This window comes from Camelus bactrianus, chromosome 19 (genome assembly GCF_048773025.1).
Source record: "Camelus bactrianus isolate YW-2024 breed Bactrian camel chromosome 19, ASM4877302v1, whole genome shotgun sequence".
NCBI classification, from domain to species: Eukaryota; Metazoa; Chordata; class Mammalia; order Artiodactyla; family Camelidae; genus Camelus; species Camelus bactrianus.
Window position 1 is genome coordinate 36362972 of NC_133557.1, and position 26927 is coordinate 36389898.

The 26927-nt window shown below is 46.5% G+C and overlaps 1 protein-coding gene across 3 annotated transcripts in view; it reads right to left on the minus strand.

The window, feature by feature from the left end:
• Nucleotides 1-26927, minus strand: part of CFAP61 (cilia and flagella associated protein 61) — a 257175-nt gene that overhangs the window by 219851 nt on the left and 10397 nt on the right. For all 3 annotated transcript variants that reach the window (XM_074347804.1, XM_074347803.1, XM_074347805.1), the window contains exons 3-7: nt 20984-21134; nt 17617-17693; nt 16736-16803; nt 16265-16391; nt 7481-7613 (exon numbers count right to left, since the gene is read on the minus strand). In XM_074347804.1, the coding sequence (XP_074203905.1) occupies nt 7481-7613; nt 16265-16391; nt 16736-16803; nt 17617-17693; nt 20984-21134 (556 nt within the window). The remainder of the gene's footprint in view (nt 1-7480; nt 7614-16264; nt 16392-16735; nt 16804-17616; nt 17694-20983; nt 21135-26927) is intronic.

Here is a 26927-nt window from a genome sequence, read left to right on the forward strand (position 1 = left end):
GAATTCTGTCACAAGACGGAGCAACAAGCACGGAGCAGGGGCACCCACACAAGGTCTGAGGAAGCCCGAGAACCTCTAGCAGGGCTAAGAGAAGGTATTTCCTCTCCAAATACTGGAGGAGGTGACTGCTACTCAAACGTGAGGACAGCAGTGCAAAACTCCAGGAACATGAAAAAATCAAGGAAATATGACACCACTGACAACCGAACCTAAAGACAGGGGTCATGGTTAAGTCTCCAATTTACCAGGTACAGAATTCAAAATAGCTGTTTTCAGGAGACTCAGTGAGCTACAGGAAAACACAGAAAGACAGTTCAACAAAATCAGGAAGACAGCACACAAACAAAATGGGAAGGCTAACAAAGAGATAGAAACCACCAAAAGAACCAAACAGAAATTCTGGAGCTGAAGAATCAACGAATGGCCTGAAAAATGCAATAGAGCATCAACAGCAGACTTGATCAATCAGAAGAAAGAATCAGTGAGACTGAAGACAGGGGCTTTGAAAGTACCGAGTCAGAGGAGAACAAAGTAAACACAATGAAAAACATTGAAGAAAGCCTATATATCTACTGGACACCATCAAAAGGACCAATGTGCAAATCACTGGAGTTCCAAAATGAGAAGAGAGGGAGAAAGGGGCAGAGAGCTTACTTAAATAAATAATGGCCAAGAACATCCCAAATCTGGGAGGGATATAGATATTGAAGTTCATGAAGCTCACAGGTCACCAGACAAAATCACCTTAAAGAGATCCCCTCTAAGACACAGTATAATAAAACAGTCAAAAATCAAAGTCAAGGGGAGGATCTTAAAAGCAGGAGAAAATAAAATGCATAATTGACAAGGGAACCATCATAAGACCATCAGCAGATTTCTCAGCAGAAACTTTATAGGCTAGGAGTGAGTGGAATGACATATTCAAAGTGCTAAAAGAAAAAACTGCCAACAATACTTTATTCAGGAAAGCTGTCCTTCAGAAATGAAGGAAAAAGATAGACTTTCTGACAAACAAAACTGAGGAAATTCATCACCACGAGACCTGCCTTACAAGAAACGCTGAAAGTTCTCCAAGCTGAAATGAAAGGATGCTAATAAGTAATGTGAAAATATATGAACATATAGACACAATCACAAAAATAAGTATATAGTCAAATTCAGAATGCTCTAAAACTTTATTGGTTTTAAACAACTGTATGTGGCATAATTTCTGTAAAGCAAACTCCACATATTTCAGATGTGCAATTCGATGAATTTTGATGGAACCTTAATGTGGTGCAGCATTAACCACTTAGCACTAGAGTAAAGATTAAAGGACAAGAATTTCATTATTTTAATAGCTATAGTGTAACATAAAAAGAGGTAAATTATGACATGAGAAACACAACAAGGGGGCAGTTCAAAGGGTAAAATTTTTGTGCGTGATTGAAATTAAGTCTTTGGTACGTAACAGACAGTTATATCTATAAGATATTTTATGTAACCTGTATGCAAGCCTCACAGCAAAAATCTACAGTAGATTCAAAGAAGATAAAGAAGAGGGAATCAAAGTGTCCCTCTACAGAAAATCACTGACTCATAGAGGAAGGAAGCGTGACAGGAAGAAAGGAACAAGAGGACTACAAAACAGCCAGGGGACAAGAAGATGGCATGAGCAAGCCTTTACTTATCAATAATTAAATGTAAATGGATTGTACTCCCCAATCAAAAGACATCTAGTGGCTGGATGGATTTTAAAAAACAAGACCGAACAATGTGCTGCCTACAAGAGACTCACTGCAGCTTTAAGGACACACGTAGGTTCCAAGTGAAGAGGTGAAGAAAAACATTCCATGGCAGATGAAAACGAAAAGAGAGCAGCGTGAGCTGTGCTTACATCAGACAAAATAGACTTTAAGCCAAAAACAGTAACAAAGACAAAGAAGGCTACCACACAGTGATGAAGGGGCTAATCCATCAAGAAGCTGTAACAGTCATAAATATATATGCACTCAACATTGGAGCACCTAAATATATTAAGCAAATGCTAACAAATACAAAGGGAAAAACAGACAACATTACAATAAGAGCAGGGGACTTCAATACCGCACTTTCAACAATGCATGGATCATCCAGAGAGAAAATCAACCAGGAAACACTGGACTTGAATCATTCTTTCGACAAAATCGACCTAACAGGCATATACAGCATATGCCATCCAACAGCAGCAGAATACACTCTCTTCTCAAGAGCACATGCAACATTTTCCAGGCTATATCGTATGACAGATCACACAAGTCTTAGCAAATTTAAGATTTGAATCATATGAAATATCTTTCCCAACTACAATGGTATTAAACTAAAAATCAATAACAGGAGGAAAGTTGAAAAAATCACAAATACATGGACATTTTAAAATACACTCCTGGTGATAAAGATGAAAGATGAAATATCACTGGGACCAGTCGAATGAGGCACCTAGAAATTGTATACTGCAGGTTCAGGCATGGATTCCATGAGGGAACAACACCTAAACGCAAGAGGGCAGCTGTTGCAGCATCCAGATCATCTTAAAGATTTCAACAAATAGTTACACAATAAATGTTCTGGTTTTGAAAAATAAAATAATTAATTAATTAATTAAAAAATAAAATACATTCCTCCCAAGAGATCAAAGAAGAAATCAAAATATATCTTGAAACAAACAAAAATAGAAACAAAATAAACCAAAATTTATGAGATGCTGCAAAAGCAATTCTAAAAGGTAAATTTATAGTGGTAAATGCCTACATTAAGGAAAAAGAAAGATCTCAAGCAAACAACCTAACTTTACACCTCAAAGAACTAGAAAAAGAAGAACAAATTAAGCCCAAAGTTAGGAGAAGGAAGAAAATAACAAAGATCGAAGCAGAAATAAATTAGAAACCAAAAATAATCAAAAAGATCAGCAATACCAAGAAATGTTTTTTAAAAATATAAACAAAATTGACAGCTCTTTAGCTAGACTAAGAAGGAGAAGAGAAGACTCAAATAAAATCGGAAATGAAAGAGTAGACATTACAACTGATGCTACAGATACTAAGGATCATAAGAAATTACTATGAGTAATTATATACAACAAACTGGATAACCTAGAAGAAATAAATTGCTAGAAACACAACCTACGTAGATTGAATCATGAAGAAAGAGGAAATATGAACAGACCAATAACAAGCAAAGAGACTGAATCAGTCATCAAAAACCTCCCAACAGAAAAGCCTAGGATCACACGGTTTCACTGGTGAATTCTATCAAACATTTAAAGAAAAATTAATGGTAATTCTTCGCAAACTCCTCCAAAAAACTGAGGAGGATAGAACACTCCCAAACTCATTTTATAAGGCCAGCATTACCCTAATATCAAAGCCAAATAAGGACACTACAAGAAAAGAAAACTGCAGACAAATATCCCTGATAAATATAGATACAAAAATTCTCAACAAAATACAAGCAAACTGATTTCAACATCAAAAGGATCATACACCAAGATCAAGCAGTACTTACCCCTGGGACGTGGAGGTGCAACATATGCAAACCAATAAATGTGACAGCTACATTAATAGAATGAAAGGTAAAAATAATATGAGCATCTCAATAAATGTAAAAAGAAGCATTTCACAAAATACAACATCCTTTCATGATAAAAATGTTCAACAAATTGGGTATAGAAGAAACACACTTCAACATGATAAAGGCCAGTAGCGACAAGCCCACAGCTAACAGCATTCTCCGCGATGCAAGGCTGAAAGCTTTTCCTCTGCGGTCAGGAACTAGGCAGGGGTGCTCACTCTCACCATTCCTCTTCAACAACTTCCTTCAGCAGGAAGTCCTAGTGAAAGCTATCAGGCAAGGAAAGGAAATAAACTGCAACCAAATCAGAAAAGAACAGGCAAAACTGCCTCTGTAGATGATATGATCTTACACATGGAAAATCCTAAAGACTCCACTCATAAGACTGATCAGTACATTCAATAAAGTTGTAGGACACAAAATCAACATACAGGAATTACTTGTATTTCTATGCACTAGAAATAAAATAACTGAAAAAGAAATAACGAAAACAATCTCATTCACAATAGCATCAAAAACAATAAAATATCTAGGAATAAATTTAGCTAGGGAGGTGAAAGATCTGTACACTGAAAAGTACGAGACTTTGATGAAAGAAAATGAAGAAAACAGAAACAGCAAGATAGCCCATGTTCATGGATCAGAAAAGTTAGTATTGTTAAAATGCCCACACTACCCAAAGTCATCTATAGATTCAATGAATCCCTATCAAAATTCCAAAGGCATTTTTCATAGAAATAGAAAAAAAATCATAAAATTTGTATGGAACCACAAAAGATCCCAAATAGCCAAAGCAAGACCAAGGAAGAAGAACAAAGCCAGAGGCATCACGTTTCCTGATTTCAAGCTATATTATGAAACTATGACAATAAAACAGCATAGCAGTAGCGTAATAGACACATAGACCAAAAGAACAGAATAGAAAGCCCAGAAGCAAACCCCCACATTTACAGTTGACTGGAATTTGACGAAGGAGCCAAGAAGACTCAATGGGGGAAAGAACACCTCTTCCGTAAACGCTGTTGATAAAGCTGGATAATCACATGCAGAAGGATGAAACTGGACCTCTATCTTACACCACCAACAAAATGAACTTGAACTGGATGAAAGACTTAAACATAAGACCTGAAACTATAAAACTCCTAGAAGAAAACATAAGGGAAACTCTTCGACATTAGTCTCAACAACGAGGTTTTCACATGACACCAAAAGCACAACCAACAAAAGCAAAAATTAGTAAGTGGGACTACATCAAACTGGAAAGCTTCTCGCACAGCAACAGACACAACAAAATGAAAAGGCAACCTACAAAACGGGAGGAAACATTTGCAAATCATACATCTGATAAGGGGTTAATATCCAAGATATACAAACAACCCATACAACTCAATAGCAAAAATGCAATACAATTTAAAAGTGGGCAGAAGCTCTGAATAGACATTTTTCCAAGAAGACATCCAAATGGCCAACAGGTACATGAAAAGATGCTCAACATCACTAATCATCAGGGAAATGCAAGTCAAAATCACAATGAAATATCACCTCATACCTGTCAGCATGCAATCATCAAAAGACAAGAGATGACAAGTGTTGGCAAGGATGTGAAGAAAAGGGAACCCCTGTGCACTATTGGTGGAAATGTAAATTGGCACAGCCACTATGGAAAACAGCATGGAGGTTCCTCAAAAAATTGAAAATAGAAATACCATATGGATTCAGCAATTCCACTCCTGGGTATAAAGCCAAAGGAAATGAAAACAGGATATTGAAAAACCATCTGGACTCCCATGTTTACTGCAGTATTACACACAGTAGGCAAGATATGGAAACAACCGAAGTGGCCATCAACAGATGAGTGGCTAAAGAAGACGCAGTGTGTACGTATGTATGTATATATGTATATGCACATATGTGTAATGGAGATTATTTAGCCATGAGAAAGAAGGAAATCCTGCCATGTGTGACAACATGGATGGACCTTGAGGACATTAAATTAACATTAAATTAAGTGAAATAAGTCAGAGAAAAACAAACACTATACGGTGCTGCTTATATGTGGAATCTAAAAAAGCTGAACTCATAGAAACAGAGTTGAATGGTGGTTACAAGGGGTTAGGAGGAGATGCTGGTCAAAGGATGCAAAGTTCCAGTTATAAGATGAGTAAGTTCTGGGGCTCTAATGTACAGCAGGGCGGTTATAGACAATAATACAGTGATTATAGCTAATAATTATACACCTGAAAGTTGCTAAGATGGTAGATTTCAACTGTTTTCACCGCACACACAAAAAAGCATGATAATTATGTGACATGATGGAGGTGTTAGCTAAAGCTGTGGTGGTAACCATTTTGCAATATATAAGTGTACCACCTAAAACTTATACAATATTATATGTCAATCATATCTCGATAAGGCTGGAAAATTTTTAAAAAGTCCTTCTCAAGAAAAACAAAGACCTGACTAACTGGATAGTATAGTTTAATCATTAAAAGTCCTAGCAACCTAAACATCCACCGACAGATAACTGAATAAAAAAGATGTGGTATATTTATACAATGGAATATACTCAGCCATAAAAAGAATAAAATAATGCCATCTGTAACATGGATGGACCTGGAGATTGTCATACTAAGTGAAGTAAGCCAGAATAAGAAAGAAAAATACCACATGATATCACGTATATGTGGAACCTAAAATAATGAGACAAATGATCCTATTTACAAAACAGAAACAAACACACAGACAGAAAACAAACTTGTGGTTACCAGGGGGAAACGGGATGGAGGGATAAATTGGGAGTTTGGGATTTGCAGATACTAACTCTATGTATAAAATAGATAAACAACAAGGTCCTACTGTACAGCACAGGGAACAATATTCAATACCTTGTAATAGCCTATAATGAAAAAGAATATGAAAAGGAACATATATATATACATATATATGTATATATAAAAAACTGAATCACTATGCTGTACAACCAGAAATTAATACAACATTGCAAAGTGACTACACTTAAATTTAAAAATAAATAAATAAATAATAAATTTAAAAATTGAAGTCCTTATTGGAGTCTGTATGAATCATTTTAATTATCAGCAGTTTTTGTCTCATTGTGTAAAGACACAGTTTTTCAAAATGGCGCTGCTGAGCCCAAATACCCCTCACCCTTCTTTCTATCACTAGTCTGGAGCTAAAAGTCAAATGGCAACACATGAAAGCAAGCCCTAAAAAGACGATGCCAAGACCTAAATATGAAAAAAATAAGAATAAAAACTTCCAGTGTAGAAGAAATACCTATCATGGGAAAGGACATCCAGATCCAGTTTTTAGGGCCAGTTCTCAGTTTAAGAAAGTACTGACCGTAAACATCTAAATTCGCCCTGTTCTGCACCAGGGATGTTCCCCATCACGTAGATAAGCATTTCAGCACCTGGACGGCGCGCTGGAATCACATGGGGAGCTTCTGAAAAACACTGACGTCTCCCCACCCCAGCAGGTTGATTTCGCCTGAGTGCATCCTGGCACCAGGAGTTTTTCTGAGACATAATTCACCTCCTGAAACTGAGGGTGGTCATCGGTTAAATCCATCCCACCCCTAGCCCGCCGTCACTGATCAAGCTCGCTCTAATCACTGCTGCAAAAGCCAGCGTGTGCTCTAAGAGGTACGTAGCCTGGACGGTCAGGTGTCTGCTGCTTTCCAAGAACTCGGAGTCGGCCGCGTCCAGCGCAAGCTCGAGCCTGTTAAGGACCTCCCCAAACCTAAAGCAGGGACACTGGGAGGCGGGGGATTGGCACACCGCGCAGGAGGGCACGGCAGGGGAGGCGACGGCAGCAAAACCAGGGGCGACGCCGCTCACTCCCCACACCCCTCCCGGGGGCTCGCACGCACCTCGCACACGACCGCGTGGTTCTCTTCGTCTCCGGCCTCTATGAGCTCACCCAGGAAGTATTCGCCATAGGTCTCCCTCAGGACCGTGTCGTGGCGCAGAAATATTGGCATGAGGTCGTCGTGGTCTTCCACCCTGTGTAACGGAAAGGCTTAAATTCACAGCTGGTTCCTTCATTTGCTCCTTCGGTGGTGTGCCCACCCTGTACGGGACTCTGTTCTAAATGCCAGGAACAGGAAATGAACTTACATTCTAAATAGGGGAACAGACACCAAAAATGTAACGAACAAGCCACCTCAAACATTTCGAACAGCACCAAGTGCTTTGGGATGGAGGGTGACTGGGCCAAGCAGTCAGGGAGGGAATGGACAGACGCGGGGGGAAGCTACGTCGGTACCGGAGGGGGGACGTTCCAGGCAGAGGCGACACGCGCATCTGGGTGCAGGGTAGAACCGTGAGCCAAAGGGCAGGGAGGTGGGCACAGCATCTCCCACATGCGTTCCAAGGAAACCACTTCTATGACTTTGCTCCTGCCCTTGGAAGAAATCCACTGTCTAAAAACAGGTGACAAGACTCTGCGAATTACTACAATAAAGAATATTTAACTTTGCTTACATATTTCGCCAACATGGGCCTGTGGTACCCATTATTCCTGAGCCATCTCTAGACGTCCAGGGGAGGGGGAGATGCTGGTTTGAAGGTGACAAAGCTCTGCTCACCATCCTGGGCACATCTCCTCAAACCTCCTCCCCAGGTTTACAGTGACCTCCACGACCACTGTGAGTGGGGATTCCGGCCAGTGGTCTCCATGCTGCTGCCATAGTTAACTCTCCCTTCTTCTTTTTGGTACGTTCTTGATGAAATCGAGTATTCTATTCTACCTGTCTAGGATGTTCTTACACTTTTTTTCTGGTACTTTTCTTGTTAAAACAGTCCATATTTGTAATATTTTTTGGTAGTGTGACTGATTTCACTACTAACCTTTATCTCCCGCCCCTTTATTCCATTACTATGTCCTTGTTATCATTCCATTTTATCTTTGTCTTTAAATTGAAGTAGAGTTGATTTACAATGTTGTGTTAGTTTCTGGTGTACAGCATAGTGATTTAATTACACATATATATATATTCCTTTTCATATTCTTTTCCATTATAGGTTATTACAAGATACTGAATCTAGGTCCCTGTGCTGTACAGTAGGACCTTGTTGTTTAGCTATTTTATATATAGTAGTGTGTGTCTGTTAATCCCACACTCCTAATTTATCCCTTCTCCCCCTTCCCCTGTGGTAACCATAGTTTGTTTTCTATGTCTCTGAGTCTATTTCTGTTTCGTAATTAAGTTCATTTGTATCACTTTTTAGATTCCACATACAAGTGATACCAAATGATGTTTGTCTGTCTTTGTCTGACTTACTTCACGTACTATGATAATTTCCAGGTCCATCCATGTTGCTGCAAATGGCATTATTTCATTCTTTTTAATGGCTGAGTAGTAGTCCATTGTGTGTGTGTGTGTGTGTGTGTGTGTGTGTGTGTGTGTGTGTGTGTGTAAATAACACATCTTCTCTATCTATTCATTTGCCGATGGACATTTAGGTTGCTTCCATATCTTGACTATTGTAAATAGTGCTGCTATGAACACTGGGGCGTATGTATCTTTTCAAATTAAGAGTTATTTCTGGATACATGCCCTGGAAGCCCCAGCCCACCGGCTCCACCGAGAGCCGGCACCGTGGCTGGAGGGGCTGAGAACACCCCACTGTGCTCCGGGAGCCACACATCTCCCCACAAAACTGCCCGCAAAGGGGTGCTGCTAATAGGGGTGGCCATTCTCTGTAAAGCGTCTCTGATTAAACAGATTTTTAAAAAAAAAGAAAAGAAAAGAAAAACATTCTAGGAGAACACAGCCAACAAGTCCATTTTCAAATACCTTGCCAAAAGGAAAAGTCCACGTCAGTACTTATTAGAGGTAATTATTTTAAATAATGTGGAAATAATTCAATTTCCTAATCATTTAAAGTGGATCAAAACAGTTGTCACGTAGAGAATCCCCAAGTCAGCTGTGTGCCCTGGGCTTGTCTCTGTATGACGGACACAAAAATACCACTTCATGGGACAAAAATCAGGCACAAAGGCTCAGATACCCGCGCCCTCGGCCCCGCCAGGAGCCCTCGGCAGCCCGTGAACAGACTGACGTGGAATCACACCTCAGCACTAACTCTTCCCACATCCACACCATGGGGTCCTGAAGGGTCCCTTCCTCCCCCGAGACGGACAAAGAGGAGCTTGTGCTGCTAAACGCACCCCTCGGGGTCATCAACAATCTACGATCTTACATCAGCCCTGGTGCTAATGACCAAGTGTGGCACCAGCCTCACGGTCTCAGACGGCACGTGACAAAGTCCAGCCCCACGCAAACAAGACACCCCGGCTACACGCATCCAGTAGAACGTTTAAGTGTGAGCACCGCCGGCCACTCGGATCGGGGAGAGCCACGACTTCCTGTGGGTCCGCTGGGCGTAGCAGAGCCATGTGCCTCGGGGGTGGCACCTCTGGGACCCCCTTCGTCTGGGGCGTGAGGACTCCGGAAGGTTAGGGTGGTTGACACAAAGTACAAGGGGCGACAGCACCCTCCAAGTGAAGAGCGACCCTCCTTTACAGCTGCCATCCAGCTCGTTGCCTGGGGGGCGACCACGTGCGTGTTGACGTGATTGGTTACAGAATACTTGATGTTAACTTGTTTGGAGGAAAAGAAAGGTCTATCCCATAGGAACTATCTGGTTCCTTGGGCCCCTGAACGTCCATCAGACGCTGAAAAATGTGCCAGCTAAAAGCAAGATGGAATCCAAAGCTGAAGAAAACCAGTAGCCTCTCAGGCCATCCCTCCTGGGCCCTGGGCGTCCTCTAAACCCAGAAGGTGAGGCGAAGGATGCCAGGGACCCGGTGGCTGCCGTTGGCTTCCTAGGAGGTTGGGGGATGGAAGGACAAACTCACACCGCACCTCCACTGCGTTAGCAGTGAGGCTTTCAAGGAGCGGGGAGATGCCGGCCCCACGCACTTGTCCAGCCGGCTGGCACCGTCTCTCGGGGGCAGGTGGACGCCCCCGCATCCCCACCACCCTCTGCAGCATCACATCTAGAGGGGACCCTACAGGCGGCTCCCCTGGCTGCAGGAGGTGGCAGCAGAGAAATTACCGCGATGGCACAGATGGAAAGTTCGTGCTCGGGGCCGTAAGCCACAGCTGCAGCCCACTTGTGAGCTTGGAATGCTGGCTCGGCCAGACTGATGGTCTGGTCCACAGACAGACAGAATTTGCATTTCATTAGCTAGACTTAAAAATCTACCATTGGAAAGTGATTCTGATGTCACTTTAAACATCATAAATATCATATTTCTTCAAGCCTCAGTGAGTGGTATATGTGTGCATATGCTGTAAGAAATCAATGAATAAAGAAAAAATTCAGAGAATCTAATTTAGCGGTAGTGCTGAAGAAAGCAGAGCATTTTGCTTAAACCAATCTTTACCTTGTTTAGTTTTAACTTGGAGTTGGAGAACCTACAGGGAGCGCCCAACTAGATTTTTCTTTTTATTCAAATGTGTAAAACAAAGCACTTTTCTTTCTTTCTAAGATCTCTTGTGACCTCTTGTGGTCTTCTTTAAGAAAATCAAATTCATCATTTCTAAATCATATATTCCACTCAAAACTTTAAAATGTCCAGGAGCGGGATTGCTGGATCATGTGGTGACTCTGTTTTCAGGTTTTCAAGGAACCTCCGCACTGTCCTCCATAGTGGCTGCAGCAATGTGCACCCCCGCCAGCAGTGCAGGGCCCCCTGTCTCCACACCCTCTCCAGCATTTATGATGTGTAGACTTTTTGATGACGGCCATTCTGACCTGTGTGAGGTGACACCTCAACTGTGCCGTACACCTGAAACTCTGTAAGTCAACTACAACTTTTTTTTAAATAAAAATTATTTTAATAGGTTTTGGAACCCATTTAGCTTCTATTCATTGGAAAATGTCACTTACAAGTTATAGAGGATGGAAACTCTAAATGACCTCAAAGCACATGCAAGGCCAATGAGAGGCCCCTGCCATTTACACCACCAGGATCTGACCCAAAAGTCCACGTCGGCACACCCTCGCTCCAGCTGGACTGTGAACCATGTTCTGTTTGCTGGGGCACCTGTCACGACTCAAGAAGACCACAGCAAAATTCCTAGTTGCTCTCCAACTTCTTTTTGAACGCTTTAGGATATTTACAATTTAAGCATCAGAAGGTTCATTTATATAATAATGTTCAGAAGTCAAACTTAAGTGGATTCCTAGAAAACATGAGATTATCAAACGCTTAATAAAAATAACTGCTTTAAAGGGTGAGACGTTAGCATTTAAAAACCACCAAAGAGATCTGCTGTGTCACACTGTACCTGCAGTCAACAGTAATGTACGGTACACTTCAGAGTAGATCTCTCGTTAAATGTTCTTACCACAATACGTTAAACTAAATCAAAATTTAAAAAATAAATAAAAATAAAAACCACCAATCTTATGTTTTAAAGTCCTAAATTTTTTCGTCTATTTTAAATAGCAGTAATGTTGACCTAATTTAGTTAATTTTTGTTATTAGCAAAACAGCAGTCTTCTATTAAGGAAATTTGAAATTACTTCACAACACTGACTGGTAGCACACGTCCTTTCCTTGGTGAGTCCTCTCCCAGCCCCCAAGGACTTGAAAAAGGCAGGTGCCCCCCCCAGAAAGACCACCCCAGTGCCCCTGTTTAATTAATTAATTAATTAATAACCTTAATTATCCCCCCCAAAAAAATTCTTGTTTTTTTTTTTCCTGGGGGAGGTAATTAGGTTTGCTTGTTTATTTATTGAAGATGTAGTGGGGCTTGAACCCAGGACCTCGTGCGTGCTAAGCACGTGCTCTGTCACTTGAGCTATACCCTCCCCCCTAAAAAAATTCTTTTAATTTTTTAATTTTTTAAATGTGTCACCCTTCCCCTTCTGCAAGCAAAAGCATCAATTCTCATAATGTCATCATTCCCTCTGTATTTCACTGCTATACAAAACTGTCGTTCCATAAACAGCCCTTCCTCATTGCAAAGTGCCCACTGTCATCTCTTTGCCACCTGGAAGGACTATATTCCTCTCGGGATTTGCTTCTTGCAGATTTTCTGGACAATCAGGACCCTCAGAGGCTGAGTAGCAAGACCTCAGGGAAAGGAATTGTGAGGTTTGGTTCAGGCCAGGATGAGTTCATAACACTGAAGTTTTCAAGGGTCAAGGGAAGAAAGGAAGGAGGGAAGGAGGGGAGGATGGAAGGAGGGAACGGGGGAGACCAGCGCATAACCGCCAGCCACCACACGCTTCTAGGAGCCAGCGCTGGGCTGGCACATTCTACGCCTTTTCTCCGGTGACCTCCATCCCGAAATGTCACGTGGGGCATCAGTGAGGAAGCGTGCATGGACGCCACTTACTTTTTTTAAAGGGAAATAAATAGCTGACTCATTTAAAATTCCTCAAGAAAATCACTGTGGATCCTACAGAAAACCCTGCAGCTCCCTCAAAGGATGAGGGACTACTCCAACTCCGTACACGCAACAGTTTAGACAGAACGGGCCAACTCCTTGAAAAACACAAACTACCAAAACCCACATTAAAAATAATAACGACTTGAATAATTCTATAGCCATTAAAGAAAATCGGGTAAAGAAAGGTCTCCCCCAGCCTCCAGCCTCAACCGACCCCATTTCCAGTTCAGAGATTATCCAGATGGATGATTAAACATGTGCATGTCGAGTAGACAGGTCTCTGGGGGAGGGGGAGGGGGAGCGAATGGTTACAGCGAAGGGAGGCACATTTCCAAGTCTTTTCTTTTTTTACTCACTAGATCACCAGTTTACTATAGAAAGATGCAGCTCAGGAGCAGTCAGATGGGACTGAGGCACAGGGCAAGGCGTGGGCAAGGGCTCAGAGGTCCCGGGTCCTCTCAGGCCCACCGCTCTCCCCAGACCTCCGCGCGCTCACCAGCCTGGAAGCTCTGTGTTTTCTTAAAGTGTGGGCAGATGTGAAACTTTTTTTTTCTTGGTCAGCTTGGCAAATAGTTCATCTATTTTATTCATCTCATCTGTGTCTTTTTAAGTTTCCAAATTCAAGGCTGCCTTTTTTTGCATTCATATTACTCCATTTCCCCACAATCATTTGCCACTTTGAGTCCTTGGCTTCTGCAACACTTCTCTCCCTCCCTTCCAAGTTTGTTATCACTAACGGCTCATTTTCATCTTTCCAAACTCTGTGCTCGTCCTCTGCTTTATCCCTTTAAAATCTCCTCCTCAGCAAGATCGTCTCCTTTATTCTCACGATCTCCTCACTCATGAGGACTTGTACTTCCAAACTCTCTCCTGCCCATCTAACGCTATTGTTTCTGCTTTCAGTCAATGAATCCATCAACCCCCGAACTAGAAAACCCTGCGTCATTACGAACTCATTCTCATCCTTCAACATCTCCATCCAACTAGCAACCAAACTGCACTTTCCCTCTCAAACATTTCTTTGCATCTCTGCACCTGCCCTGATCCAGTCCCCCACCTGGATCTCCTTGTCAGGATCTCAGCCGACATCGTTCTCCGCCGACTGCTCTGTGCTCCTCCCCTCCAGGCCACCGATCACATGAAAATTGGTAATTTGTTAACATGCAGCCCAGGCCATGTCTGTCCTCTTCAGGGCTCCCTGCTGGTTTCAGGTTGAAACAGTTCTGCGTCTGCTCTCTGGGGTCGGCCCTTCCTCACGCCTGCCCACCTGCCTGGTGACAGACTTTCCAGGCGCTTTCCCGCCTCCGTGCCTTCGTCTGTTCTGTCTCTCGGGCTGAGCTCTGACTCATCCTTCCTGACCAGGTTCAAAGGCTACCTTCTCTGTGAAGCTTCTTTTCTTTTAAAATTTTTTTTTCACTGAGGTATGATAGCAGTGTAAAATGCATGGAATTAAAGAGTGCAGTTGGGTGAGTTTTGACAACTGCATACACCCAAGTCAACAGAGCGCTGTCACTCCCGGACTCCCCAGGGCCCCTCCCATGACCACTGGTCCCCTCCACCAGACACAGCCCCCGTCCTGCCCTCTGCCGCTGCAGGTTAGCCCTGGCTGTTCTGCACAGCGTCAAAGTCAAGTCAGTAGCACCTGCTCTCTCTTCCTGTGTCCGTCTTCTTCCATTCCACATAAACTGTCCGAGTCTGAACACGGAGTTCGTTCCGTTTCACTGCTGAGTGGTATCCATTGTGCAGACGCACCGCAGTCTGTCCACATTGAGTTGTTGATGGGCATTTAGATTTGTGGGGGGTGGGGGGTTGTATGACCCTGTCTTCATCCCTCTCTGTCCTTCCCTCTCCAAGCTACACAGCATACAGTTTACTCTAGGTGGTCTCTTTCCCCCACTCAACTCTAATAGATTAAGAATAGCATTTAATTTCCTCGGGCACCGACATGTGACCTGAGACATGCCAAGTGCTTGGTTTCCATCAGCTCATCCAATCAGGACACCAGTCCCATGCAGCAGACAGCACGCTTACACCGCTGACAGAGGGGACACAGAGGCCGCAGAGGCCGCAGAGGCCTGGTCCTGCTCTGAGCTAACCCCTCTGGTGAGCAGTGGGACCAGAAGCAGGATCCAGACCGACCTGACGTCATCATTGCAGACTCCTAACAATTACGCTGTAACACTACATGCATGGTAAACATTAGGCTCTCACTTTTTAAAAATTTAGATTCAGTCCTTTCTAAAAAAAAAAAACCCAGCACTCATCAAATATGTCAACGGTTAACCCCAAAGATACAACTTAGTCTCCACTGACAAAGCCAAGTAACTGCCCTTCTGAGACGCTCTCATACGCACGCTTATTTCAGAGCAGCCATTCTAGTTTGCTCAGAACTTTGTGCATCAGAGATCTGGGAGGATGCAGCCGGACACCGCTCGGGTCCTCTTGGGCGGCTGCGGTCAGACGTCAGCTGGGTCGCAGATATGGGGTGGGGGGCGGCTCGTCCTGGCTGCACGTCCACATGGCCAGATCTCCAGCACAGTGGTCTCCGGGCGGTCAGGCCTCTCCCCCTCATTTCTTCCACGGCGAGCATCCCAGGAGAACCAGGCAGAAGCCTCCTAGCCTCCCACGTCACAGAGCATACTTCCACCATGCTGCGTGGGCTGAAGCGGTCACAATCCGTCCAGATCCATGGAGAGGGGACACAGATCCCACCCCTCCACACCACAGGAGAGCGTGCAGGATGGAAGCTGGCCTTCGCTGGAAAACAGGGCCTGCCACAGCCATCGCCCTAAGATCGCTGAACTTCAAGGCATGTAAGTGGACTTCTGATGGTAAGAGCTTCAGCTTGGAAAACTCCTCTTTGGGGTCAACAGACTCCTCATTTACCGAAAGCCAGAAAGTAGGTGGGCTTTACTGTGGAAACCAAATATGCAGATTTGTTGTTATGTCTGTTTCATTTGAAAGTGACGTCGGTGCGTGATTACAGAGACCTTCAGGTAGAAGCACGCAGCTCTGCCGACCACACAGCACCAAGCCAGTCTCATCAGACAGCCAGCCCTGCAGGTGATGTACTCAAGGGGGACTGGAAACATCTCCAAATGAAGCAGCGCCGGGGGGTGGGGGGGGGGCTATGAAGCCATCTACCTGAGCCATAATCGCTTACAGTGTAACCTGGCAACTTACCAGCTGTCTGTAGGGCAAGTGTCGGCGGTGACGCCCAGGCAACAGAGGCCCCAGCCTTACCTGGCTTCTCGAATGTGCAGCTGAGGGTGGTGGCTGTGCCTGTGACACACGTGTACCATGAAGTCCTCGTCACACAGCAGGCTCGGGGCGTTCCCCACTTGCTCAAACACAGTTATGAGGGTCGAGCCTAAATCACAGACAAGAAGGAATGTGGCCTCGTTTTACCGAGGAGTAACTTGAGGACCGCAGAGCCAAGGCACTTTCCACTCGGAAGTGTGCTGTAATTCTTATAATCAAATAGCACATCATCCATTTGGAACCTGGAGACCATGCTCACGTCCCATTCCCAGAAGCCCCATTTGAGAGAGATTTTCTTTTTTTTAATGGAGGTACTGGGGATTGAACCCAGGACCTCGTGCATGCTAAGCATGCCCTCTACCACTGAGCTCTACCCTCCCCCCAGAAGCCCCACTTTAAGCATGAATTTCCCATATAGCGGCCGGGGCCGGGGGGTGGTGCAGCGGGCCTTACCGAGGCTCATGTAGGACGGCACAATGAGAAAGATGAAGTGGAGCTCTGGCACTTCCCTAAACACGTTCCTGGCGGGAGAGAGTGGGACGGGGTCAGTACACAGCAGCCCCGTCAGCCGGCACCTGCAACGGGCGCCTCGGCTGTGGGAGGGAGGCGCTGGTGCATCCAGCGGGCTCCCCGGCTCCCTGCCTGCAGAGGCAGCAACATCTTCCCCATGGTTCCTTTTTCTCCTCTGCTTTTCTTCGGCTCCCAAATGGCCCCTTTTCTATCTGCTCCACGGAGCTGGTGAGACTCGAGGGTGCCAAGGCCACGTGGCACACCAGATTTCAGCTGATATTAACCTCTGACCTGGCATCCGGATGGTCTGGTGTGACATTACAAAGCGACCTGAAAGCTGAGGCCACCACTCTTCCCAAGTGTCTGCGCAGTCCACCCGCGGGGGCCCCCGGGGTCACGTTTCCACACCCCCTGTTACTTAGGGGGCCCCTGCAGTCTGTCACGCCAGTAAACATTTTTAAGGATAAGATTGGGGAAAATGATTTTTAGAAACACCTAAACCCTTTATCTTTCCCTAATTCCCCCAAATTCATTCCTTTAAAATGATCTGTTTTCCTCCAACGATAGCAGTTGGGGGCATGTGTGGAAGGCGCGTCATTCAAAGGAAGGATGGCTTCCTTTCAGAAATACATGCTATTCAAAGTAAATGCTTTAATAGAGCTGCAAGTGACAAGCAGATTGAACACCTCAAAGAATTCCATGTCCTTTAAAAATATTTTTTAACCCTCCACAGGGATAAAGACATCCACACATTTCTGTCTATAGGGGGCTGCCAGCTCACCCCACCCCCAGGTGTCACCGTCTGCAAGGCTGCAGCCACTCACCGAATAATCTCTTTGCAGCAGCCGACAGAATACTCATCCACGGCCACAAAGAGGTGCATGAACAGCGTGTTCAGAGGCTGTGGAAGAAGAGAGGATGAGACTGAGTCAGCATTCAGGCTGTCGGAGCAGGGCAGGGGCGGGAGGAGGGTGGAGGGGCAGCCACAGCACTGAGCTGCCTGGTTCCTGGGGACAGTATTTTACATCTAAAGTGAGGAGATGCCCAGGCAGGGTTCGAGCTGCTCTCTGTCCTCCCAGTCCAGAATTTTTCAAGGAAACAGGGATCTTAATGAGTTCAGCATATCCAGCCCTCCCCGCTGCCCTCACTACCGGCCACGGGCGGGGTTGCGCGAGCGAGGTAATGAAATCGATTATTAACTCAGTGGCCTTGTCCGCGGGGTGTCTCTGCCAAGTGACAGACAATCACCCTTCCCCCGAGCCTCTTGAGTCAGCAGCTGCTGCTCTATTCAAGGAACACGAGGGAAAGACTCATGAATCTGGAGGATGGAAGGTAGGCGCCATGTTAGAAATCCAGTGGCTTGTTTTGTTCAACAATCCGAATCAGAATCAGATACCACTTTCCGGATCCAGAAAACCTGGGAGCAGAGAACTCACAGGAGCATAAGTCTAACATGACTTTCGGGTTAAATCTTCTGAGTTTTTAAAGAGTTCTGCCCCTAAACTTCTGAAGACTTCTTAAGTGGTTAGTAATGAGAACTGCTCCAGACATCCACACGTTGGTCTGTTCGGCTCAGACCCTCGTGTTTAGGGGCAAATCCTCAAACGCTGGCGCTCCTGCAAACGTAAAGTGGCTGAGTGCTGAGGGCAGTGCCTGCACCTGACCCGGACAACAGGCGCGCTGTCTGTGTCTCGTTTTCTGAGCAGTCTTATACACGGCCTTGGGCGACCCCTTTCACACCGCGTGCCTTGGTCTTCCCTCTGGCGGGGTGGCAGGTGCCTTGGGAACGCTCACAAGGAGTGTTTATCAGGCATAAAATGGTGAGAGAAGAATCATGAGTTTGGTTCAGCAGCCTGAAAACTCCCCCAAGGCAAATAACACGAACCCCAAAGTCCAAAAAACAACAGCGACAGTGCAGGTGGCAGGAATGTGGGCGCTTCCCACAGACTGACTCCCCTAATCCCACAGAACCGGCTTTACGTTCTAAACAGGACGAGCCTTAGGAGTACACGGCTTGTTACTTGGCTGATTTAGCTCCTCAATTCTCTCTTCCATCAAACATATTATAGTTCACTAGTTATTCCTTGGCTTTATGATAAAACTCATCACTTCAGTGGCAGATGCCCCTGGAGTAGGTAATATATTAAGCCTTAAGGCTCTACACCAATGCTGTCTAATAGGAAATAATTCAAGTCACAAATGCTCAGCATATATGTGATTTTAAACTTTCTAGTAGACATATAAAGAAAGGAGCAAGGATAAACAGGTGAAATTAATTTTAATATATTTTATTTAACCTAATATATTCAATTTATTAGCCTTTAAGAAGTAGTCAACATAAAACTTGTCAATGAGGTATTTTACACTCTTTTTGGAACCGAGCAGGACCCTATCGGGGTCTTCCTGGGACAGACGTATCCTCTGCTGCAGCTCCTCTCTGAACTACCCAGATAATAGTATCTCATGTATACACCCTGAGTTTTTCAGATGCTAAAACCACCACCAAATGGAAGAAATTAACTACTTAATGATCATGAGCAGTGGCCCCCCAGACCTTCTGGTGCCTAGGGGTTGATAGTGTTGACCGCCCTATTATCCCTACATCAGCCAATCAGAGAACTGTGCACAGCTGATCACTACCCAGGGCCACCCCTCCCTCACTTGGCCTTTAAAAATGCTTTATTGAAACCATTAGGAGGGGGCAGGGTTTGGGGTTTGGGCGCACAAGCCACCTGTCCTCCTTGCTCGGCCCTGCAATAAACTTTTCTCTGCTCCAAACTCCGACTGTCCAGTTTGTTTGGCCTCAACGTGTGTCCGGCACACGAACTGCATTTGGTACGGTATTTTTCCTACTAAGTATTTGATGTCCGTGTATACGTTACCCTAACAGCTCAGCTCAATCAAACGAGCCACATTTCAAGCGCTCAAGAGCTACGTGTGGCTGGTGGCCACCTTACCAGACAGTCTACCTCTGTACTGCTCTAGGAAGTAGTTTTAAAGAAGCATTCTTAAGAGAACAGTTTATGAAGAACGGTGTTAATTTATAATTTTCAAAAAGGTAAAATCATGACCCATAATGCAAATACCATATGCACGTATCAGAGATTGATTCAACCCATCAATTTGGGAGGCAACTAGCGAGATGATAAAAAACAAAACAAAACAAAACAAAAAAAAACAGCGATTCCCTGCCCTCGAGAGGCGGGCTTCAGGCAGTTTGACGAGGGAACGTTGTAAGATTGTGGGGTTAGATACAAAAGAGGTCCTGTCCCCCTGGGCCAGAAACTGTAGCCTTTGAGGTTATCTCCTCCACCAGACAGAAGCCATTTACATCTCAAACAGACAAAAATCGACAATTTAATCAGTGTTCCTACGGAATTGGAAAACAGCCCAGTCAACGGAAAATCGCTCAAAGGTACAAGCACTGCCTGAAAGGCTCTTTTTGGTGCATTTCCACGTTGGAGATAATTTTCCTGACAGTGGTACGGGGAGCGCAGAGCCCAGGGAACGAGCGGGAGGCAGCATCTCCCTGACCAGATGTGGGCGGCGCGGGGCGGGGCCTGTTTGCGCGCATGCGCGAACGCGCTCATTCCCGCCACCTGCGTTCCCCCGGCTGCGGGGAGGACAAGCTCTGGAGCTCCGCCGACAGGCACAGCCTGTCTCTCTGCAGCAGCTGGAGCCAGATGCTGGCCTGGCTCTGACAGGCCGAGGGCAGAGACAGCTCAGACTTGGCACCAGCTACCAAAGCCCAAGTCCCTGGGAACCGCTGGTTCATCGACAGGTTGTCTGTAACGTGTCCACTGCTAGAAGACATCAGATGAGCCAGAGTCCACGAGGGCACTTTGAAAATTACAGAGCATGACTTGGATCTGAGGCTCTGTTGCCTTTTTCGGGGGCAAATGTGTAAATGGCAAGAGCCCTCCCAGCAGGCCGGAGGCTTTGGAGACCTGGGAAGCCACGTCCTGACCCTCCCGCTAATTCCTTGCGCCCTCCCGGTCCTCCTCCGAGGCCTCCTGCTCTCAGACCCCCCCTTCCCTCCCCACCAGCTAATTCCATTTCTGTCCATCATGTCTTATACTTTCTGTTGTGAGTTTTGAACTGCTCAGTCTACAAACTAGAAAGATATATATGCAAACATTTCCCCCTGCAAAATCCAGGCTGTTCTAAGGAGGAAGGTGCGTGGTTACTTACTGTGCACGGAATTTCACTGTCCAGCTCCCGGAACACGGACACCCAGTCATGCTGCTGGGCAATATTCCAGTTGGGATAGTCCAGAAAGGTGGCCTGGGCCATGATCTCCTCCTGGTCATTGTGGAGGGTAATGGCAAGGTTTGCCTTTTCCCTGTGGAAACAATGTGAATTGCACACATGAAGACGATACCAAAAGGGAGGTGGAGAAGGTGTCGTTGTCTCCCACCTTTGGCCACTGGAACTTGGCAACCACGGCGTAAGGTATGATAACCGTTGGGAGAGAGGGGAGCGATTTGGCAGCAGCCCTGGGAGTGCATCTTTCAGGACATCTAGTGTAATCAACGGCACTTCCACCAAAAATGACATTTCATTAGAAAGGTGTTACGTTTATGATACGAAGCATCCAATACCCTTCCCTGGGAGGCGGACTGGGCAAGTCGTCTGACTGCAGGTTTTCCCCTCCTCTCCACGTTGCCAGTTCCACTGTGTGGGCCTGAACATGCACAGTTAGGTCGGCCAACTGTCCCCGTTTGTCTGGGACTGAGAAGGTGCCCAGGACATCGGACTGTCGGTGCTAAAACCAGAAAAGCCATCAGTAAACTGGGATGGGTTGGTCACCTCCCCACAGCAGCAGTGCTTGGGGTGGGGGCCCTTGGGCCTGGTGCACCCCTGGTGGAGTCCCCCGGGGCTGAGGGGGTGACTTCCTGTGAGACGGGACAGTGGCTGTTGCTGGCTGTCGGCACTGAGACTGACATCCCAAGCACAGGGTTTCCGAAAGGTACCCCCTGTTGGTACCTGAGGTGATCGGACTCGAAACATGCAGAGCAATTTTTGTTTTAAATGTTATATCTTCATTTTTATAGTCACCTTCCATTTACAGGAGGGGATACCAGTTTTCCATTTATGATAGCGATGTAATTTTTTACTGAAATACTTATTTAAGCCAAAAGTGAATTATTTTAAAGAAAATAATTAAATACAAGAAGTGCATGTGTGTGAGAGAGAGCTGAGAATTTAGCCCACCTCGGTCAGTATTTTAAACCACTTTGTCCAAATCCTGAGCCCAAGCCCCTGGGCTAATGGTTCTACTGGAATCCGAGCACCTGCAGTACCACCGGATCCAGCTGCAGCGATGGGGACCCTGAGGGTCTTGTAAAGTGGAGCCGACTGGGTGAGTTGATAAAGACAAGGTCCTCCTACTCTTACTCTGCTGGCTGTACCAAAGGGGCATCCTGAAGGTCCCTCCCAAGGGCTGCCCCGTGGCGTGGCCTGTCATGACAGCAGGAGTGGTGACTTAGAGACAGCACGCCATTTACTATGTGGACAACCACTTGTATGTAACTTGAAATGCAATTTTCATTTTCTCAGCTGAATGGAATCTACTGGTGTTCTAAGTTGGAGAAAGAGAGATTTAAATGTTCCTTCAAAAAGCAAAGAATGCAGAAGTTACCCATATTCCTATTAAGGAGACCAGGAGAAAAGACAGCATACGACCACAGAGGAGAGACGAGGGGGAAGCTAGAGAAAAAGTCATGTGCACTTCCCAGCGAGGTTTCTGCTGGAGACTGATGCGGCATCAGTGCAATCGGAAGTAGGAAACACAGCAGGGAGAGAAAAATAATTTGGAAAAAAATCACCCTTGATACTACCTCCTATTAATAACTGACCACTGTCCGTATTTTGGCGGCCATCTCACTAGACTTACCTTTCTTTTTTGAGTGTAGTTATACATTGCTGTGCACTTTGTGCATCTATAAAAATGGAATCCCATAACCCATACTGTTTGTAGCCTGCTTTTCTCCACTTGTTGGCAGAACATTATCCTAGAGCTGTTCAGCAGAAAGCGGACTCTCAGACACGTGCATTTCCTGTGCTTATTTTCATAAACCAGTTCACTTTTGGCTTAAATAAGTCCATTTCAATAAAAAAAATTACATCACTATCATAAGTGGAAAACCAGTATGCCTTTCTATATATAGAAGGTAACTATAAAAATGAAGATATAACATTTAAAATAAAAATTGCTCTGCACGTGTCAAGTCAAATCACCTAGGGTACCACCAGAGGGTACGTCTGGGAAACACTGTGCTTGGGATGTCAGTCTCAGTGCTGACAGCCACCAGCCACCATCCCCTCTCATAGGAAGTCACACCCCTCAGCCCCTGGGGACTCCACCAGGGGTGCACCCGGCCCAAGGGCCCCACGCAAGCACAGCACCTGCCTGCCCTTAGGTACCGAGAACACCGAATCCATACGGGGTGCTCCTCAGTGGGAGGAGGTAGCCCCCAGCTTCTCCCATCTGACTCACTGAGGACCCTTCCCCTCGTTCCACTCCAGGAGGGCTCCCCCCAGCTCCTGGTTCCCTGGGCTCCTCTGCTCTGGGTTCCTGGAGCCACGACCTAAGATTCATGCTGAGAGTCCTGACTCTAATTCAGATGAGAAAAGGCCCAGGGCAAGGGAGCCCGCTCACGTCATTGACGGTGGTGGAGGGGGAGGTGGGCAAAGCTGGGACCAGGCAGCCGCCATCCCCTCAGGGAAGCCTGGGAGACGTGTTCCTGGAATCCCAATTTGAACTTGAAATGCATTTGCCCACGAGAACCTAGGGTGGGAGTTGTGTTCTGTACTGCAATTAGCGCAGCACTGTACCACACAGACGTCATAGATTAAATAGGCTTTTGTGGGTGGGCCTGGGAAGACAGCCACGAATAACTCTGTTTCAATGGGAAAATGCACCACAATTTCCAAGGAGCTGACCGCAAAATGTAACTTTTGCAGCACATCCTTCTGAATATGTAGTTTCCACTTATTACTTCCTCTTAGCCATTAGGTCCTCTACAGGACAGGTAAGTCATCGTGGGAGCAGGAGAGGGCGAGGGAGGGCAAAAAGGTAGTGGAGAAGGTTTGTTTCTTTAAAGCTGGTTTAGAATTATTTGCAATAAGCCAAATCCAAACCAAGGAGCCGTTTTCTTAAAACATACATACACATGTATGTATTTCATACAAAATATATTAAAGCTCAAAGATACTATAAACAATTGAAATCAGAGTTCTTTTCATTAGAGCAATATTTCATTTACTCAATTGGTTTAAGGAATTTTCCAAGTTCAGTCAAAACTCGTTTTACTTAACTGTACTTGATGGAAAGCTCGGTGAGTCCGTGTCCCCAGTTTCTGCTGGTTGAGCAGTGTGAGTGAAGCTGGGCTGAGAGTCCCCTTCTGTCCCCACACCCTGAACCACAGTCGTCGTGGCTGCCACTCCCCCTCCCCATAAAACCGAGCAGGGTTTTTAGGTGAGACCAGTCTTAACTCATTCCTGTATCTCTGTGACAGAGCCAGCGGCCAGTAAAATGAAAATGAATAAACTAGAAAAGAAAACGCCAGTTTTAGAAGCGCCGGGAAGAAGGGCCTCCGAGCCCGAAGTCGGGCCCCGCGGGGATGAAGTTACTAGTGTGAAGGTGGCGGCCACCCCGGCAGGGAGCAGGGTGGCTGTTTTGGGAGCCCCAGGACACCAACCAAAATGTAAATTTACTTTTACTTCCGAAAATACACTGGCTTCTAGCACAGGTCTCCACGTTTTCAGTTATGAGGATCCCATTTTAACATTCAAAAAAACCCCTCACTTCTCCCCTGCCTCACCGTGTAAGCTGTGCTCTTCATGACCGCCAATTCAGGAGCTACGGAAGGGCCTTAGCCACGTGGGCTCCAGGACCCAGCAGGGCGGGGAGCTCGCCTTTGGAAACAACGCGCTGGCGAGAACGTTCGGGTAACGAGCACCTGCCCGTGGACAGGATTTGCGGAAGCAGACGTGTGGAAGTTCCTGAACAAAATCTGTAGGTCTGCAGACAGGCCCCCGCTGCAACCCGCGCCTTCACCCCGCATTCCGCCTTCCGCGCACCGGCTGAGAGGCCGGACCCCCTGACCTGCGCGCATCAGCCCCGGAGCCGCAGTCAGAGCCGCGCGGTGGCGCACGGGCCGGGCGTCTCCTGTGTTTCCGCAGGGAAACCTACTCACGCGGGAGAGATTCAAAGGGCTCCGCGCGGCAGGCGGTGAGTGAGAGGCCGCCAGGGCTCCTGGCCCCCAGCTCAGCGCCGCCAGCCTCCCCTCCCACCGCCGTCGGCAGCGTTTCTCGGGACCGCGTGCCGGGGACGGAATTCCCCTGCGCGCCTGGGCAGGGCCTCCTCCTGCTCTGCGGGCCGGGGAGGAGGGTGCAGGGAGCCCGCCTCCCTCCAGCCCTAGTCCCTGCTCCCTTGTAGCCAGAGCCAGAGGGCCCGGGAGGCTCCCGCAGCCCCTGCTGGGAGCCGGTCCCACTGCACTGCACCCAACAGTTGTTTTCACTGCCCCACTCATCCTGCAAACTAGGCACAAGTGTCCGTTCCACAGAGGACGAAGCTAAGGTTTAGGGGATTGAGTGACTTACGCACAGTTGTTCCTCACGGCAAGTCCATGTGCCCGAGGCACAGGGAGGCCAAGCAAACCGGAATGTCGGAGTGTGGAACAGAGAAAAGTTTATCGCAGGGCCGCGCGAGGACTGGGTGGCTCACACCCAGGAAAATCCCAAACTCCCGGAGGAGTTTCAGCAAAGCCTTTTTAAAGGCCTGGTGAGGGAGGGGGCTCGCAGGGCAGGTGATCAGCTGTGCACAATCCTCTGATTGGCTGATGGTGCTCAGTCCTTAGGCGCCAGAAGGTCTGGGTCCTGCATGTTTATGATCATCAAGTAGCGAATTCCATTCCCTGGTGGGTTTAGCATCTGGTCAGGATATGCATCAGATGCTGCTAACTGAGCACTTCAGAAAGGAGCTAACGCAGAGGCTATGTGGAAAGGGTCTGCCCAGGGAAGGCCCCATAGCGTCTGCCCGGTTACACAGTCACACGGCTAGTAGTCCATTCATTCATTCATGCAACAAACATTTATTGAACATCTACCAAGTGCTAAGCCTTGTTCCCAGGCTCTGGAGGTATAGCAGGGAACAGGCAAAACCCCCACTCTTGTGAGTTTTCCAGAAAAAGTAAAATGCATAGAATGTCAGGGGGTGGTAAGTACGATAGAGAAAAACAAGGGGGAGAGGATGTACTTCGTGTGCAGGGGTGCCCCAGGAGGAGGCAGTGTGCATTTGAGCTTGGACGGAGAGAAAGTAACCAGAGGGTGAGGCACGAACGTGCCTGGGGCGCAGCAGGAAAAGTAAAGAGAGTCAGTGTGGTTCAAGGGAGATGAGGTCCGAGGGGAAAAGTGTGGTCTCCGCACAGCTCGGGGCAGGGAGTGGCAGACCAACGCAGGGCTTTGAGCAGAAGCACGACACAATCCAACCAGTGTCAGTAATGTCACTCTGGCTGCTTCGTTGAGAACAATTTGGTGCAGCAGAAGGGAGGAGGGGCGAGGGTGACTTCAAGGTGGAAGCAGGGGGGACCACTGAGGGCGCCGTGGTAATACTCAAGCCAGGATGCTGGTGCCCCAGACCGGGGGGAGCGGGGCGGGTAGCAGTGAGGTGGGAGGAGAGGCCAGGTCCCGGGAGTGTGAAGGTGGAGTTGACGGCCGTTGCTGGTGTGGGGCGTGAGAGAAAGACAGAGAGGACGACACCAGGGTGTTCGGTGTGAGCAACTGGAAGGACGGAGTGGCCGTCGTTACTGAGATGGGGCAGGTGTGGGCAGAGTCGTTTGCAGGCAGGTGAAGACAACGCCAGGTCGGAACTACCTACTAGGTTTCCAAAGGGTGACTTCCACCAGGAAGCTGGATGAGTGAGCTGGGAATACAGGCTGTTCGATGTTTTTCACATGTGAGTCATCAGTTCACGCAGAATTGTCTGGCGGTTTTTGGTGTGACATGAGGCTGCTGTTTACATATATTCTCCTTTCCGTGTGGATGACAGATTGTCCCGGCACCAATATCGTGTGGTACACCCTTTCCCCACTGGCTTCGACATCATGCTGTCTCTGTCACTGTCATCGTC